The sequence below is a fragment of the Sapajus apella genome, unplaced genomic scaffold (assembly GCF_009761245.1).
Source record: "Sapajus apella isolate SASKATOON/1434 unplaced genomic scaffold, GSC_monkey_1.0 scaffold40, whole genome shotgun sequence".
Lineage (NCBI taxonomy): Eukaryota > Metazoa > Chordata > Mammalia > Primates > Cebidae > Sapajus > Sapajus apella.
Genome location: NW_022436980.1, coordinates 8406746 through 8425613, shown reverse-complemented (window position 1 = coordinate 8425613; position 18868 = coordinate 8406746). Strand labels below are relative to the sequence as shown.

At 38.1% G+C, this 18868-nt stretch overlaps 1 protein-coding gene across 5 annotated transcripts in view; it reads right to left on the bottom strand.

Moving 5' to 3' along the window:
- Positions 1–4972: 4972 nt before the first annotated feature.
- Positions 4973–18868, bottom strand: part of BTLA (B and T lymphocyte associated) — a 44606-nt gene continuing 30710 nt past the window's right edge. For 3 of the 5 annotated variants that reach the window (XM_032299098.1, XM_032299095.1, XM_032299097.1), the window contains 3 exons: positions 12355–12516; positions 10893–10939; positions 4973–7393 (listed from right to left, as the gene is read on the bottom strand). In XM_032299098.1, coding sequence (XP_032154989.1) covers positions 7118–7393; positions 10893–10939; positions 12355–12516 — 485 coding nt within the window. In that variant the 3' untranslated portion in view covers positions 4973–7117. The remainder of the gene's footprint in view (positions 7394–10892; positions 10940–12354; positions 12517–18868) is intronic. The other 2 variants (XM_032299096.1, XM_032299099.1) reach the window with 2 other exon arrangements.

Sequence of the window (18868 nt, the reverse complement as noted above, 5' to 3'; positions counted from 1 at the left end):
CCATCAGCATGAGTATTATCCTCTCCAATGTAGTGCCAGATCTTTGCCTAGTTCAATTCCTTCCTTCTACTGATGGCCCAACACTGATAACTGGGCAATTGCAAGTATCACCACTCTTAAGCAGGGCTTAATCAAACAATCTTGAGATGGTTTCAGCACAAATCTAAGGCTTTCTTTTGCATGCTACAGAGTCTAAAACAATCCCCAATTCTTCTCCATTGCTTCTCAAGTTGGTGCTGTGGTAAGAACATAGGTTCTGGAATCAGATTACTAGGATGGGATTTAGTTTCTATCACTTGTTAGAGATGAGAACTTGGACAAGTTACTTGATGACTGTATGCCTCATTTTCCTGATCAGTAGAATGAGAATGATAACTACTTCCTTCATAAGGTGATTGTGAGAATTAAACAAGTTGTACATTTAAAAGACTTAGAGCAATGTTTGTCACATAGACAAGCAATAAATAAATGGTAGATATCAATTATTATAAACATCTTATTGTCAAGGGATCAAGAATTTTGAGGTAAAATATTGTGGAGTGTTTATAAATATATGATTATGAGCCATAGAAAGCCCTAAAGCGTAGGTCTCAATTTCATATATCAGTTAGTCAACCTGTGGGCTAGCTCCACTATTAGTTGGAATACTTCCTTGGAAGAGATTGGCAATGATACTACTTATTTTTCACTTCTTAACTTTTTTTTTTAAAGACGCATAATAAACACCAATGTTATTCAAATAAACTTAGGGATCATATGTTTTCCAATCATATTATAGCATATTATTCAAAGCAAACACACATTTCCAAAAGTTTAAAGAACAATATAATCTGTTATTACCAAGTTTGGAGCTAATATTTTTAATTATTTTAAGGTAGATTGTGAATGGCAGATAAGAAAGTTTGAGGTTTCTAACCTCTATTTGGTTATGACCTCATAGGATTTGCTAAAATTCTACTCAATACTGTTCTTCCTTGTATTTAACCCCAACTAAAATCATTTGTCAACTGTTAAACATTTATTAAGATTTGGATAAGTTGTAATAACATTGTCTAAAATAAAAATAAATTTTATGACTTTAACAGCACGTCAGTTATGCACATCTGTGACAGCCAAGAAGCTTAAAGAGAAAATTGTTGCCAATAGATCTTTCACAGTGTTTTGTATAATGTACAGGAAAGAACTTTGGCTACCTACATTCTATTTAAGTGCCAATTACAACTAAAATTGGTCTTACATTTTGTAAGTCCCTCCCTGTAACCTAATCTACAGCCACTGGGTGCCTGGCCAATCTCAGAACGTGCCATGCTGTTTTGAATGGCTCTTTTCTGCAATTAAAATTCTCTCCTCCTTTTTTCCTCACTCTAAGAGAAGACACAAATGACATTATTTGACTTCCCTGAAAGAAGTAGTTGCTTCTTATTTTTAATTTATTCAGTTCAGTAATTTAACATTCAGTGATTACTTGCGTTTTTCCCGAACTAGGAAAAAGTCATTGTTTTGCTTTCCTCATGCTCTCACCTTAGCTGTGATACAGGGTCCTCCTATGATCTGCCCTCCTGCAGTCTTCTCCTTATAGAAAGAGGATTGATTTAACATACTGGTGCGATGGGCAGAGCTTCTCACCCTTTTTACCACATTAACCTCTGAAAGAACTTCTTGCATCAAAGGCAAGGAGGTTGTAGTTATGTTTCTGATTCTCATCTGCAATCAAGGAAACTTGAAGCAGGCTGACATTCCCCAAATGACTGGGTAAGTATCTTTCTGTAGACCTAAATCTCCTATAAAGGGGTCCCAAAGTCAAGCAAGATTAGGTGGAGGAATGGGTAGGAAATACATTTTAGTTTTGAGCCCAAGCTGTGCTTGTCAATCCATCTTTACTATTGATATTAACCCCAATCTGACTCCTCTATTTGTCAATTGGTTAAGAATCTGTAGAGCCAGAGGAATGTGATTATTTAGGGTCCCCTCAAAAACTCTCAGTCTCAGGAACATGAACGCTGCTCCACTGAACAATACATAGTTCTTATACTCAGGAAACTTAAAATTCGATGGTGTTTTCACAATATTTTGCACCTGTCTCCTCAACAATGGGATTGTAATTTTTTGTTTAACATCTACTTCTTCATCTATACCATAAGCAGTGTCAGGCAGGAATGAAATCTTTCTCAACCATATAACCTCAGAATCTAGCAAACTGGTAGGTGATAATAGGTGGTTATAAATTGTGCACAGATAAAACAATTGCCATGGCATGTTTACCCTGACCAGCTTAAAAATAAGGGCCTGATTTTATTTTTTATTTTTATTTATTTTTGTTTTCATTCTTATTTTGGGGGCCTGATTTTAAAGATTAACCTCAGAATTTATTTTTGAAACTGCTAGTTGATTTCTAGGATAGGACTTTCAGTTCTCATGTTCTCAAGTTTAGCAAAACTTCTATAAAATAGCACTATGCTCTCTCACGTGTCATTTTTACTTTCTGGCCTTTCTTGTTTCTGCCTAAAAAAGAACTTTCTAAATTAGTGTGTCCTATAAATGTGACATGGAGTCCTACCACACCTGACTTTGGGTGGAGAAAGATGGGTTCACAAAGGTTAAGTGGAACACAAGATTCACAAACATCAAAGTGCGTACTGATTACCTGAAGCTCTTGTTAAAATGTAGATACTTATTTAGCATGTTGTGGAGAAAGATGGGTTCACAAAGGTTAAGTGGAACACAAGATTCACAAACATCAAAATGCGTACTGATTACCTGAAGCTCTTGTTAAAATGTAGATACTTATTTAGCATGTTGGGCTAATACCCATGTAACAAACATGCACATACATCCCTTGAATCTAAAATTTAAAAAAGAAAAAAAAGACTACATGCAATCTAAAAAAGAGACATATTTCATAAAGGATTGTTATCAAAACTATACAGAGAACTCTTAAAATTCAACAAGAAAATGAACAACCCAATTAGACAATGAGCAGAAGATCTGAACAGACACCACACCAAACAGAATACATGGATTACAAATAACTATATGAAAAGATACAAAACAGTATGTCATTAGGGAATTCCAAATTAAAAAAATGAGATACCACTACGCACCTGTTAGAATGGCAAAATTCCAAAACACTGACATCACTAAATTCTGGCTAGGATGTGAAATAACAAGAAGTCTTTATTACTGGTGAAAATGCAAAATGGTACAGTTACTTTGGAAGATAATCTGACAATTTCTTACCAAACTCAACATACTCTTACCATACAATCCAGCCATCATCCTCCTTGGTATTTCCTCAAAGGATTTAAAAATTGAAATGTAAATCATAACCACAACAATGCTGTCTCACACCAGTCAGGATGGCTATTATAAAAAGTCAAAAAATAACAGACACTGGAAAGGCTCAGAAGAGGGATGCTCATACACTGTTGTTGGGAGTGTAAATTAGTTTAGTCATTGTGGAAAGCAGTGTGGCAAATCCTCAAAGAGCTAAAAACAGAACTACCATTTGACCCAGCAATCTCATTACTGGATATATATATATTCAAAGGAATATAAATTGTTCTTCTATAAGGACACATACATGCATATGCTCACCGCAAAACTACTCGCAATAGAAAAACAGGGAATCAGCCTAAATGCCCATCAATGGAATACTGAATAAAGAAAATGTGGTACATATGAAATACTATGCAGCCATAAAAAAGAATGAGATCACGTCCTTTGCAGGAACATGGATGGAGCTAGAAGCCACGCAGAATCAGAAAACTAAATATTGCATGTTCCCAATTATAAGTGGGAGCTAAATGATGAGAACACATGGAAACAGAGAGGAGAACAACAGAAACTAAGGCCAACTGGAGGGTAGAGGGTGGGAGGAAGGAGAAGGTCAGATAAAATAAGTAATGGGCACTAATAGGCTTAATACTTGGGTGATAAAATAATCTGTACAAGAAACCCTCCATGACACTAGACCTGTATAACAGACCTGCCCATGCACCCCTGAATTTCAAATTGAAATGTTTTTAAAACCCTGCACACAAATGTTTAGAGCAACTTTATTCATAATTGTCAAAACCTGGAAGCCACAAAAATGTCCTTCAGTAGATGAACAGATAAACTGTGGTACATTCAGACAATGGAATAGTATTCACCTTTAAAAATAAATGAACTACCAAGTCATGATAAGAGATGGAGGAAACTTAAATGCATATTACTAAGTGAAAGAAGCAAATCTGAAAGGGCTACTTGGAGCATGACTCCAACTATATGACACTCTGGAAAAGGCAAAGCAATAGAGGCAGTGGTTGTCAGGGGCTGGGAGGGAGAGATAAATGAGTAGAGCAGAGAGGGTTTTTAGGGCAGTGAAACTATTCTGTAAATCACTATAATGGGTGGATACACATCATTATACATGTCAAAACCCAAAGAATTGCAATATCAAGTGTGAACCCTCATGTAACCCATGAACTTTGGTTGATAATGACATGTCAATTCTAGTTATTGATTGTAACAAATATACCACTGAAATGCAGGATGTTGATGATGGGAGAAGCTGTGCATGTGTGGGGGAAGAGGGTATAGAAACTCGATATTTTCCGCTCAGCTTTGCTAAACCTGAAAGTGCTCTGAAAAAGGTTTATATATTTAGCAAAATAGATATGATCACACCAGAGAATCCATTCTGGGGACTAGATAGTTTTGGTTGGTGCACAAAACTGATCAGATAAACCACATATACCAAACCTAACGTCTACTAAGTTTCTCAGATTGTGGACACTGGGAAACATATTAAAATTGGCAGGCATGTCTTTTAAAGATGAAGATTAAAGAGCCATTTTCTAGACTTCCTGAATCAGAATTTCTTAGTGCTGCAAGTTAGTGCTCTGCAGTTTAGTAAGTTAGTCAGGTTGCTTTTATGTGCCAGTCTTCTATTCATATCCACACATTTTGGGGTACAAAAGCAGATGCCAAATTGATTTCAAATAAGTTTTAATAACTTTACCTTCTTATTGAGAACAATCAACAAGCTTAAAATTTGTGAAAAACCATTAAATTACATATTCTTTTGCTCAAACCATTATAAATTAAGGAAATAAGCCTAAATAATAGTGAAATAGATTCATTTGGGAAAATACATATATATCTCTGACACCATTTTGAAAAGGAATAAAAACATGAATGATGTGTGATGTTGGCAAACAGTACAAATATATTAATAAATCATAGAGATGAAATCATTATCAGCATTATCTTTACTGTAAGACATACGAAGAATATTCTAAATAAGACAGAAATATTTTGCTTTTAAGTTTGAGAGAATCATAAGGGAACTGTTCAGCTTTGTGTGTTCATCTGATAAGAGGACAGCTAAATGTATCCTCCCCATATTTCCTGTTTCTATTTTTAAGAATACCACAAGCAGCTAGATGTCTTTCTTACATAAGTCGTCCACAAATGCAGCCTGGCTAAAAGAGCCTATCTAGAATTGGTTGCTTAAAATTCTAGGTGTAATTGGCTAAATAACAGTGACTCAAAAGAATATCTGCACTCCCAAATCTAAGGAGCTAAAATGTAATGCCAGTGTTATATAAGAAACTCTCTCCACCACAAAACCTCAGTTTTGTCTTTGTATATGTTTACCCCACTTATACTCTCAACTCCATAATTTCACACATTATTTTCTTTAATGACCCATTTAATCTAGTATTTTGAGCTTCAAAAGCAAACTGAAAATGTAATATCAATTTGATCATGCACCATTTCTGTTGTCACCCACCCCACCTAAAATACACACCACACACACATGCGCACGCTCGCACACACACACACACACAGGTCACATTCATTTGTACAGCAGCTCAGCTCACATATTTGTTCAAATGGATTTTAACCTTTGCTATCCACTTTGTATGAAGACTATTACATTATTCAGTAGCAGCACCTGAGAATTCTAATCACCTCAAACTGTTGAATAAAGTTATAGGGTACTTTTGAAATAATTTAACTCAAGTACTTTGGAAATTCCAAATATCTGAATCCATCTTTTGCTGTGCTCTTAAGTGGCTGCAACCTCAGTATTTTAAAATAAATGATTAGCAAACTAAAATATGTCACTACAGATAATTTGCCCTGATTCCTTAGTAAGAATAACAGCAAGATGCAGATGTGGTGAATGAAAGCGTATTGACCCCTGCTGACCAATTAAATATTCTGGGTTTTCCACCATTCCGTTAATTGCACTTTAACTTGCTATCAAGTTAAGCATGAAGCAGTTTAAGCTATCAATCTTCACTTGCCCAATAATACCTATTCTGACTAACTTCTAAGCTATTCGGATGCCCATAAGTCTATTAATTCAGCAGCATTATGTCATATTCTTATCCATCAGTCTATGTGACCCAAACAGTGAGTCACTATTTTATTCATAAATGTACTATACGTTGACTGCTCCATTAATACCTATATTTGTCTATCAATCTAAGAGAGTAGATATAAGCATTTGCTTGCCAAGTATGGAGAACATCTACTCTACATCTAATTGGTATATTCTATATTTTTATTGCACTATTTATTCTTTTCATTTTCTTACATCAAGTCTAAAATGATTTCTCCTTTGCATTTAAGAAACACCATTCTTAGATTGACAGAGGAAAAATTTCTTATCATGAAAGATTGACTTGAAATGTAAAATCATTACTGTATTTATGGTTGGTTAGTCAAATTGAGACATTTTGTTTTCAAGAGTGTGTAGTAAACCGATCCAGATAACACAAACCTCTTTTCCCTACAAGTCTTTCCAAGAGCTTCAAAAGCAAGATTGAGTTTGTATATTGGGTGAAATGGAGCTGAGTTTAAATGTTCTACTATTCTGCTACTCATGATATAAGTCAGTTTTGGAGAGATTTTCTTGTTCAAGTTTATAATATAAAAAGCTCCCAAATAAGTTTCTGGGAGAAATTTATTCATCCAATGGACCCTTAAAGCCCAAGCACTAACATGAACATTTTTAAAGTAAAAATTCTCAAATTGAGAAATATTATTTGACATCCTATTGGTCCCAGACGATGATGTTGACACGCTGATCATTCAATACCCCCCGTTGGAGTCAGAAATAGACTTAACTCCTCACACATATGGATGCATATTCTGTTGGTGCTTCTTTCACAGGTCTTGTGTGTCTTGAGTTCACTCCAATGATGGAATGGTTCAGGGAAGCATAAACAATACACGGTTTGTTTTCTTCCAGGAGTGAATTAGAATAAACTTCAGACCCTTCCTGCATCCTGAAACAAAGTTCAGGGTCATTATCATAAATTTCACTTTCTGATAGCAGTACTTGGGAATTTTGCCTGGTGCTTGCTTCTGTTTTCTCACTTTTAAAGGGAACATCAACCTATAATAGAAAAAAGATGGTTTTAAGTGACACTTAGAGGCATGGTAGTGCATATTCATTGGCAAACTGTGAATAAGAGGCTTAAATGGAGTCATGTCCATTGTAAGAAATAATCTACTATTCCTCACACATGCTGCTGACATCTACATTTTCTGCTAAATCTCAATTATTGAAGGATAAAAGGCTTGAGAATCACTATGTACCCCTAAATAGATATTTTGTGCTTTATTACTGGTTACTTTGAGGTCCCAGAACATTTTTAAATCCCCTTTCAAGATGAAAAGCATAGCCCAAATTAATGGAAAAAGCAAAAAATATCCTATGAAAACTTCAGGCAGTTTATAACACAGTGAATAGCACTTAATGCAGTTTAGAATAAAAAGATTAAGGACAAAGCAGAACAGATACCTCCTAAGGGGACAGAAAGGATAAATATTATGAGTTAGCCATGGTATATCATTAGAATTTGAGACCTCAAATTAAAAAACTGATGTCAGTTTTGGAAAGATAAAGCTTAGAAAAAGTTCTAAAACAATATTCCAGTTGTTATTTCTATCACAAGAAAATTCTTACAGTTTCAAATATAGCCAAATATCTTAGAGCTTCTGAGAAAGAGGTGAATGTGTAGAAACAAAAAGTAAAATGAGTCCTGTTGTTTTCTCACTCTTCAGTTATTTATTAGCCATTCCTGCTTATACAAAGGGTCACCTGACAAAGCAGATGTGTTCATTCTAGGGCTATTTCAGTTTTTCTTTTTTTTTTTTTTTTTAATTAATTAATTAATTTTTTTAAAGAGATGGGGTTTCTCCATGTTGGCCAGGCCAGTCTTAAACTCCTGACCTCAGGTGATCCGCCCACTTCGGCCTCCCAAAGTGCTGGGATTACAGGCCTGAGCCACTGCGCCCGGCCGTTATTTCAGTTTTTTAAATCCCAGTTTTGCCCATCAATTTACGCTCTTGAAGTCTGGCCTAACTTTTTTAAGGTATGAGGTCCACAGTCTTTGAAAGTCTACCTACTTTATCTGGTCCTTTGTCATCCTCACTGTGATGTGTGCAGTAGGATGCCTATGGCAATTCTTTGGCAGAGTCTATCATGCAAGCATGTCTGGCTTTACCCTGAGAAGCTAAGTAATAATTCCTGACACCGTGCCTCCCTCTGATGAGGTGGCTGCCCAGAAATAACAGTAAGGCTGAGCGACTAAGGGGGCAGAGGTTGTTTGGCTAAGATGAAAAGTACTCCCAACTCCACTGGAAGAAGCCTGGGTGAAGTCAGTAGGTGGCACACTAAAGAAGACTGTCACGTGAACTGAAAAATAGTCTTTAGTCCTCAATATATCAACAAGGTTCCTGTGATACTTTTCAATCTGTTTAAGCCTGTCAATTCAGTTACCTGTCTACCTGTCTTTCATCCCAAGAAATGGCTCATTTCCACGAAAAATTTTGTTAAAATGAATGGAGCGAAAGAAAATATAGTGCTCTGTAGCACCCCTGCTGTGGCACCCATCAATGTGCCTGAGTGCCACAAGGCCAATCCACGACAATATGGTGGGTAGAGATGACAAAGCCAGAAACAGCAATCCCATTACATTCCTATAGAAGGTTACTAGTATACAAAGCACTTTAAAATATGTATTTAAAGTATATGTTTAGATATAATTCACATGCCATAAAATTCACTCTTCTAAGTGTACAATGCTCTTTTAAGTGGTTTTTATTAGGCAAGCACTTTATGCCCTCAAAGGATCCTTCTGGATTAAGATCAGAGCTTTGGCTTTTATATGTAGCTGTCATGTTTTTACCAGTTCCTTCCTGTATTTTGATTTCTCCACAGTTCCCCTACTAGTTTTATGTTAAGAAATATTTAGCCCCAAGGATCTAATAGGGTATCCATTTTTTTTTTTCAGAAATGCTAGACATCTGAAATGGAGCAAAAATCTTTAAATTTCTGTGAATAGCAAGAATACCTTGAAACAAACTTCCCAAACTATTGCACACACAGAAAAAAACTCTTTTGAATTAAGCTTCAAATCATAATTTGTCCAGCCTACCCAGGAAGAAAAATGACCACAGCTTAACCAACCTGGATTTTACTTGCGCAGTAAATTATTTAGATTTTTGTCTTAGATAGTTTCATAGCTTTCAGGCCTTATTGTAATCAAATGAAATTATCATTATTATTTACTATAGAAAGAAAATAATATTTTGGCTAGGCATAGTGGCTCATGCCTATAATCCCAGCACTTTGGGAAGCCAAGAAGGGTAGATCACTTGAGGTCAGAAGTTCAAGACCAGCTTGGCCAACATGGTGAAACCCCATCTCTACTAAAAAAAAAAAAAAAAATTAGCTGGCCATGGTAGTGGGTGCCTGTAATCCCTGCTACTGGGGAGGCTGATGCAGGAGAATTGCTTGAACCTTGGAGGCAGAGGCTGCAGTGAGCTGAGATCACTCCATTGCACTCCAGCCTGGGTGATGGAGTGAGACTCCATCTCAAAAAAAAAGAAGAAAATAATATTTAAGAAAATTTCCCTATTTGAGGGAACAAAGCCTTAGCACCCAGTACAGTGCCTACTGATGTTCACTAAAACTTCATAGAAGTTTATCAAGTTGAATGTATTTGGTTTGGTTTAAAATTTAGCTGCTTGGTGGGGAATGTTGAATGCCATTTAATATTATATATAGAATTATTGGCTTTATCGACTTTGTCTTTTGTGGAATTTTTAAGAGGATTACTATCTCTATCACTATTCTTCCTTACTGGAACACACACACACACACACATATCAAGTTCCTTTGCAGTATCTCTAATAATCAGTTTTAATTAGCTTCAGAATTTTTCCCACAAATATATTGCCTCATCTTGCATTCTTTTCTAGTTCTAATATCTCCATAACATTCAACTCAAAATAAAAGCCTACATTTATATTCCAAACCTTATAGGAAAGATTGTCTCCAAAATTCCCTTCCTTTAGTCTGGGTGGTCCCTTCCTTGATGAGCCCATACACATTGCCAGGGACCTCTGTGCAATAACTAAACCAAAGATCATGTTTCTACTTTGCTGGAGTTATATATGAAGATATCTAATATTTTATGAGGCTATTTATAGATCCATTCTTTTATTAGCTCCCTACTCTCTTCCAGAAAGATTTTAAGGTGTTTTCATAAAAATAAATGAATAGCCTGAAGTCATATAATAGGCAAGAGCAAGTCAAGTCTGCATGGCTTAGTCTCTGACTTTTCTGTCTCAGATCTATACTGCCTTCCATGAACTTCCAAAGAACCACTTATGAGACTTAACCCTAAAGAGCTTTTACTGCAGAGAGCTGAATGTAAAATTCACATTTTAAAAAATGAGTCTACACATGTATATATATATATATGGAGAGAGAGAGAATACCTAGAATAATGCCTGGCACATGGTAAGTGTTATATAAATTCATTGAAAAAATAAACACAGTATAACACAAATTTCATTTGTTTCAACAGATACATCAAGCATACCAGGATAATTTCCTTTCCTGCTGTGTCAGAAAGTTCATTTTGCTTTCCTGGAAGACAAAAGGAAAAATAAGTAATCAAAAGGAGTAAAGAAAACAGAAGTAAACCACTGTGCCATCCATGCTTACCCTGTTGAATGCCCGGGATAGTACTGTTACTAGTTTTGACTTGTTGATTTCCTTTGCCTAGCATGCCACACACACTTGTTTGTGAGAATTCACACTGACCAGCTCTCTCTCTGGTTCATCACTTTTCAGTCCACATAGCCTCATGGCATATCTAAGAGGAAGGGGAAGGACCTAGTATATTACTTGGAAAAGACTGGAAGTCCTTGCTTTGGGGACATTCCATACTCAATGCCAGAAATACTGCTGTCCTGTCACCTATGTAGCCAAGATCTCTTACTACCTAGTTCACTTTAGATGTAGTATATCAAAAGATTTCTCTCTGACTCCTTTTCTGAAGTTCTGAGAGAGGTTCCAGAAGTCTTGAGAAAGATGATGAAAGATACAGAAAGGCCATAGAAAGAGCCATGGAGTTGCAGATGAAGAATTGGGGTAAGAGAGAATTATTCCAAATCCAGAGAAGGCTGTGGACTCCAGAAATTCTCACTCCACAATACCAGAAGCACTTTTGCTGAGTGAAAAGTTACTCCTGTGGCACACAGAATAAGGGTTGCTCCATCTATCTCAATTTCTATAGCTACACTGTAACTGATGTTGTGAAAACAGGCATGGGAGAGAATGGAGGAGAAGAAAAAGGAAAGAGAAAACTGAAGTGGTTCAGGCCAAAGCTAGATCAGAATTCTCTATGCATTTCTCTCTTACTTAACATGTTTGGTCATGACATTGAGGGAGTTCTTATAAAAGTAGAAAGGAATTATTTTCAAAATATCACACCTCTCCCATCATAGCCAAACCCACATTTTTCAAATGCATTATTGTTGGGTAAGGATTCAGGTCAAGCATATGTTTCTTACGGCAACAGAAAGTACACACATATTAATTTTCTCTGGGGGTGCTGGTTCTTCAGTTAGGTAATGGCATGATGTGGTGTGGCTGAGAGAAGAGGTCAGTACAAAATAACTCAAATCAGGTATCTTGACCTGAGACATTGTCTCAACTTTCAATCCTGTTACGTTTAGAAGAGCTCTTTCTCACACAAACCTAAGATTGATGTAGATAGAATGACGAAGTCTCAGCAATGTGCTGTGCTCGCCACAAGCTGTCTGGAACACTGTGTGTGCTGTGGTAAGCATGCATCTCTCATGACTCAAGGGAGCCCCAATCAAAACCCATTTGCTTTTTCAGCACAAGTATGAGTTGTCTCCCAGAAAATCACTATCTGTGGTTTACCACAGGATTGGGAAAGAAAATAACAGGAAGAAACTAAAAATCTATTAGTCCCAGAAATAAGAATAGCCCCAAATGTGTGGTACAGGGGGCAGAAGGACAATAGAACCCACCTTGGTGCCTTCTCAGGCAGCAGAACAGGAAGCAACAGGTAATGATGAGTAGAGGCAATGCCCCCAAAGGAAGTAAACTATACAGGAGCCATGGTCTGTTGGCCATTTCATCCTTGGAGGGTCGTTCCGAGGTACTGTTTACATCTGGAGTGTTAGTAAATGCTAAGGAGAGTTAGGAAATATGAGATATATTAGGATCAGCAGCACCCCTCTGCATTGTCAGAACTTGAATGAAGGAGATTTCAGGCCAATGCCCCTATTTTCCCTTCAGAGGCATTCCTCAAGAATCCCAGTGCCCTCATATATACCATGGAATACTATGCAACCATAAAAAAGATGAGTTCATATCCTTTGCAGGGACATGGATGAATCTGGAAACCATCATCCTCAGCAAACTGACACAAGACCGGAAACCCAAACACTGCATGTTCTCACTCATAAATGGGTGTTGAACAATGAGAACACATGGACACAGGGAGGGGACCATCACACTCTGGGGTCTGTTGGGGGGGTGGGTGGCTGGGTAGGGATAGAAGTGGGTGGAGAGATTGGGGAGGGATAACATTAGGAGAAATACCTAATGTAAGTGACGGGGAGGGGATGGAGGCAGTAAACCACCATGGCACACGTATACCTATGTAACAATCCTGCAAGATCTGCACATGTACCCCAGAAGTTAAAGTAAAATAAAATAAATAAATAAAAAGAACAGTGTTGGTATCTCAGTAAGAACTCAGTACACAGCAATGTGGCCATTAGAACTCTTCAAAGAAAAAACAAAAAGAATCCCAGTGCCCTTAGCCACCTCTTGCTTTCTTGCTGAGCAGATGTGGCTATGCAATAATCTTTTGCAAAAATTCTTAATTCTCATAGAGTTAATCTTCCATATAACGACCTTTATCATAGCTGTCAGAAGGTACTTCATTAAGCCTTTCTCTTTACAGTATGTAACTTTCCTTAAGCCTTTCTATTTACAGTCTCTAACTCTCATATCCATCACTTAAGAAAAGCAGGAAAGCCACTGTCTGTATTCCACCCCAAGAATTGCCCCAAGTCAGATAGCTAGTGAGTAGCAACAGGAGCTCAAGCCAACATGTTTATAACATGAAATTCAAGTTTCTTCAACACAATGTCCTTTCCTTGTCTCATAACTCATTGGAACCTTGAGATACCAAATACTTTTGATAGCCTCAAAAGTGCTCTGCATGGCACACAGCTAATACGCATTACTGTTGATCAGTGTTAATATGCGTTAAGGCCTTGTTTGTCTGCAGTTGTTCACAGCTCATTAGCAGGTTGTGAAACAATTTACTAGGTCACAAATAGCATTTTAAAAAATGAAACAGAAGAGGATCAAAATCAGCAGAATGCATCACACACACACTAGAGCAGTGGTTCTCAAGCAGGGAACATGTGGCAATGTCTGGAGTTATGTAACAAGGTAGGGTGATGGAGGCTGGCAACTAGTGAGTAGAAGCCAGGGATTCTGTTAAACACCCTACACTATACAGGATGAAACCTCCTCTTGGTGCAGCAAAAAAATTATCCTGACCAAAATGTCAATGGAGAAACTCTGTCTTACAGTTAAGCATGGCCATATGAAACTTTTTTATATTTGTGTGTATTATGTGTTATGATGTAAGATCTATTTTGTTTAATTTTGGGTTACTATTGACACAATATGAAAAATACTGGAGTAAGATATTCTAAGGCCAGGCATGGTGACTCACACCTGTGACCTCGGCACTTTGGGAGGCCAAGACAGGTGGATCACTTGAGGTCAGGAGTTTGAGCCCAGCCTGGCCAACATGGTTGAAACTCCATCTCTACTGAAATACAAAAATTAGCTAGGCATGGCGGCATGTGCCTGTAATCCCAGCTACATGAGAGGCTGAGGTAAGAGAACTGCTTGAACCCAAGAGGTGGAGGTTGCAGTGAACCGAGATGGCACTACTGCGCTCAGCCTGAGTGACAGAGTGAGACTCTTCTCAAAAACAAACAAAAAAATTCTATTAATTCTGTTATAATGTTATTTTGTTTCCCTAGATGCTTGGGTTTGGGATAAAAATGATTAGGAGCAACTGAAGCTGCACAAAAGTGGTTTGGTTATTTAGAGTGGTAACAAATGTTGTCTATTGATGCTGCAGCTGCTGTTTTGGTTAGCAAGCAGCCCAGCCACTGCCAGGTGTGCCAGTAACAGCTGTCTGGGGGAGGATCTTGGACAGCAATGGGGACTAAGGTTTTTACAACAGATAACCTAATACAAACAAATCTGCTGCCTCAAGAAGATCCAACTTCGGTTATTTCTTTAACCACCAAAAAAAATTAGAATAATTTTACTTGATTAGTTTGATCAAATAAAACTAATTCAGAACAAACTGTTTCTCTATTTCAGAGCAAACTCAAAACTCTCCCTAAATTATTTTGAGTTTGTTCTGAAACAGAGAAACAAGATAAAGAATTGAAATTGAGAAAATGATGAGGGTGTACACTTGGGTGTGTCCAAAACCAGTGGTAGCCTTGGGGAGGATTACAGTCTTTGCACACTACCAGAGAATCCAATAATCCATCTCAAGATTAGTTAGCATAATTTGTGGAACATAACTCCAAGATCATTGACATAAAGCAAATTCCTGGGCTTATTTTGAAGCTCACAGACAAAGCTTATCAAACACAACACAAGCTTTGTCTGTGTGCTTTGATCTGTCTTCCCCATTCCTTAAGCATAAGGAATCAGTCTAGCCTGTACGATATCTCTGGCACCTGGAATAACAAGTGGCACATTCAGCAAGTGCTCCTAATCAGGGTGGAAGATCACAAGGACTTCCTGCACTCTCACTCCACACCCATTTTCATGCACAGATAATGACCACATTTTGGGGAAGTTATTGTTTTTATTTCATTTATTCTGAGACAGAGTCTTACTGTATGGCCCAGGCTGGAATGCAGTGGTGCAATCTCGGTTCACTGCAGCCGCCACCTCCTGGGTTCAAGTGATTTTCCTGCTTCAGCCTCCTGAATAGTTAGTTGGGATTACAGGTGCCCACCACCATGCCTGGCTAATTTTTTTGGACTTATAGTAGAGATAGGGTTTTACCATGTTGGCCAGGCGGGTCTCAAATCGTCACCTCAAGTGATCCACCTCCCAAAGTGCTAGGATTACAGGAGTGAGGCACCCAGCCTTGGGGAAGTTCTTTTTTTTTTTTTTTTTTTTTGAGACAGAACCTTGTTCTGTCCCTAGGCTGGAGTGCAGTGATGCAGTTTCAGCTCATGGCAACTTCCGCCTCCTGGGTTCAAGTGATTCTGCTGCCTCAGCCTCCTGAGGAGCTGGGACTACAGGTGTGTGCCACCACAACCAGCTAATTTTTGTATTTTTAGGACAGATGGGTTTTCACCATGTTGGCCAAGATGGTCTCCATCTCTTGACCTTGTGAACCGACTGCCTTGGCCTCCCAAAGTGCTGGGATTATAGGTGTGAGCCACCGTGCCCTACACAAGTTCTTAATCAGAAACTGACCAAGGGAAGGTTGGGAAGGGTTAAGTGAAAAGCCAATGGATGTTTTAGCGACTGTTCCCCAGCTCTGCCAACTTTTCCCCTAGAACTTTGGCTTGTTTTGCAAGGTGCTTTTCTTCATTCTGAGAGAATACTGCTTTCCCAAGAGCATCCAAGCCCCTACTCTGTCACAGACCTGTTCTTACATGAACTAACTTTTACCTTGAGCACAAACATCAAAAGAGGTTCACATATAAAAACAACAAACTGTCCAAAATCACTTCAGAAATACATTTCATGGGGAAAAAATAAAATATTTTTTATCAGACCTCTAAAATTATTTCTGAAAAGTATGGTCCTTAAACATATTTCCAAATATATTTTTCTCCTCACCTTAAACCTTAGTTCACTGAGCACTTTCAGGTTCAGAAAGAAGAGGAATTTTTCTTTGGCCTTCCCTGTTATTTTTGTTTTCACCACTTTGCGAAGGAAAAATGCCCACCTAGTTTAAATTAGTCTTAAATCCACACAGAGTTTAAAGTCAATTCCTAAACAATTTACTTTTTGTGAAGGAAATAGGAAAAAACAAAGAAATATTACACAAATTTCTGCCTTCCAGGACATTATAATCTTTCATGGGACTTAAAAGACATTTCCACATATTACTACAGTGAAAAGAAATGTGTGATAAATGAGAAGCACAGAACTTAAATGGAATAAAAATTGGTAAAAAGGAGTGATCCCTTCCCCTCAGGTGATCATGAAAGGCTTTCTTAAGAACTCAAAAAATGAGCTGAGCTTGTAAGGAGGGGTAGAATTTCCATAGGTGGAGAAAGATGAATGGGTGCTCTACGAATGGCAAGAGAAGCAGAGGCAGGGCTGTGATGAAGATGTGGCTATGGCAACCAAGGCCCTTAGGCTGGAGTTGAGAGGCTCTATATGGAATCCAGGAACAATCCAGAAAGGTGGTGGGAACAAACTGTGGAAGACTTAGAATGCTGCTGAACAAAGATGAGCCCAATATTGTGAGCACTGTATGCAAGAGAGTGGTGTTATGAAGGAAGTGTATGAGGCAATTAAGTGTATTAGGAAGGTATGTGGCTGTAATGGACCAAAATGGGCAAACACTAAAGACAGAGTCCAATCATAGAATTAATTGGAATTATTTAGAAGGAAGGCAATCATGGTGTGAAATGCTCATAGAAGGAAACATCACAGAGTGGAATGTGGTGGAGAGACAAGAGTAGGAAGCCAAAGAAAATTCTCTGGGATTTTTTAATGAGGATCAAGAGCATTAATTAACAAACTGATACGGAGGGTGTGATAAGAACGGTAGGCGAGTAGGAAACTAGGAGACAGTAGAAATGTTCAAAAAGAAACTTACAAGGTCCTTCATGTCTGCTATTTAGCTCTTAGACTTTCTCTTTTACCACTTCATCTTTCACATACTTTGTTCCATAAAACCCACCAGGGTACAGGATTTAGGAGGGAATGTTATTTTCTTTCCTCTAAAGTTGGACTCCTTCCTCCACACAATAGATTGTTGATACTAATCTCAGCCCCAACTTGATCCCTAGAACAGGCATCTTTATGCACTGTACACCATCTTTCATGGTCATGAATGACCCAAACATGGGATGGAGCAGAAATTGTAATGCTACTTTCGTGTAATAGACTTTTGTATTGCAATTAATTATGAGCTTCTGACCTTGCATCTGACCTTGGCTAAATTCGTCTCTCATATAGAAGTAGACTTGTTCTCATAAAGAAAGACTGAATTGGCTGGGCGTGGTGGCTCAAGCCTGTAATCCCAGAACTTTGGGAGGTCGAGGCGGGTGGATCACGAGGTCAAGAGATCGAGACCATCCTGGTCAACATGGTGAAACCCCGTCTCTACTAAAAATACAAAAAAATTAGCTGGGCATGGTGGTGCGTGCCTGTAATCCCAGCTACTCAGGAGGCTGAGGCAGGAGAATTGCCTGAACCCAGGAGGCGGAGGTTGCAGTGAGCCGAGATCGCGCCATTGCACTCCAGCCTGGGTAACATGAGTGAAACTCTGTCTCAAAAAAAAAAAAAAAAAAAAGAAAGACTGAATTACACAAGAAGGCATCTCTTTCAAGGAAGGGAAGGGGGATTCAATGCCTCAAAATTTAATTTCATTATACATTATGTTAATATATATTATCTAAATTAGTAGCACTTATTGATTCGGTAGTATATATCATTCTAGAAGTAACATTTTGCAGATTTTCCTTATTTTCATAATGTATTTTTCCTGTTTAAAAAGTACTATTTGTTAAAAAATCAATATTTTGTCTCAGTAATGAGAATTAATAGTACAATTCTTTCCAGAAAGTGTTCATTCCATACATCCTCAATATAGGCTTCTCCAGGTTGATAAACACAATTTTTGTTCCTTGCATATATTCTTTTTTTTTTTTTTTTTTTTTTTTTTGGAATCGGAGTTTCGCTCTTGTTACCCAGGCTGGAGTGCAATGGCGCGATCTCGGCTCACCGCAACCTCCGCCTCCTGGGTTCAGGCAATTCTCCTGCCTCAGCCTCCTGAGTAGCTGGGATTACAGGCACGCGCCACCATGCCCAGCTAATTTTTTGTATTTTTAGTAGAGACGGGGTTTCACCGTGTTGACCAGGATGGTCTCGATCTCTTGACCTCGTGATCCACCCGCCTCGGCCTCCCAAAGTGCTGGGATTACAGGCGTGAGCCACCGCGCCCGGCCCCCCTTGCATATATTCTTTAATTCACTTACAAAGAGTTATTTAGTGAGCCCCTACCATGTCCCAGATACCCTGCCTTTCATCATACTGAGCAAAGATGTTTAAGACACAGCCTCTGTTCTGAAGTTTATAAGCCTCTTCAGGGCACATGGATGGTCACAAGTAACTAACACTGAGCTTGATGCTATATTTGCAAAAGTGAGTCCTTAACTCTGCCATCGATTTCTTCTACACTTCTGCATTTCATAATTGAGGGTTGCAGCTAGCACTAAAGCGCTGCGCATT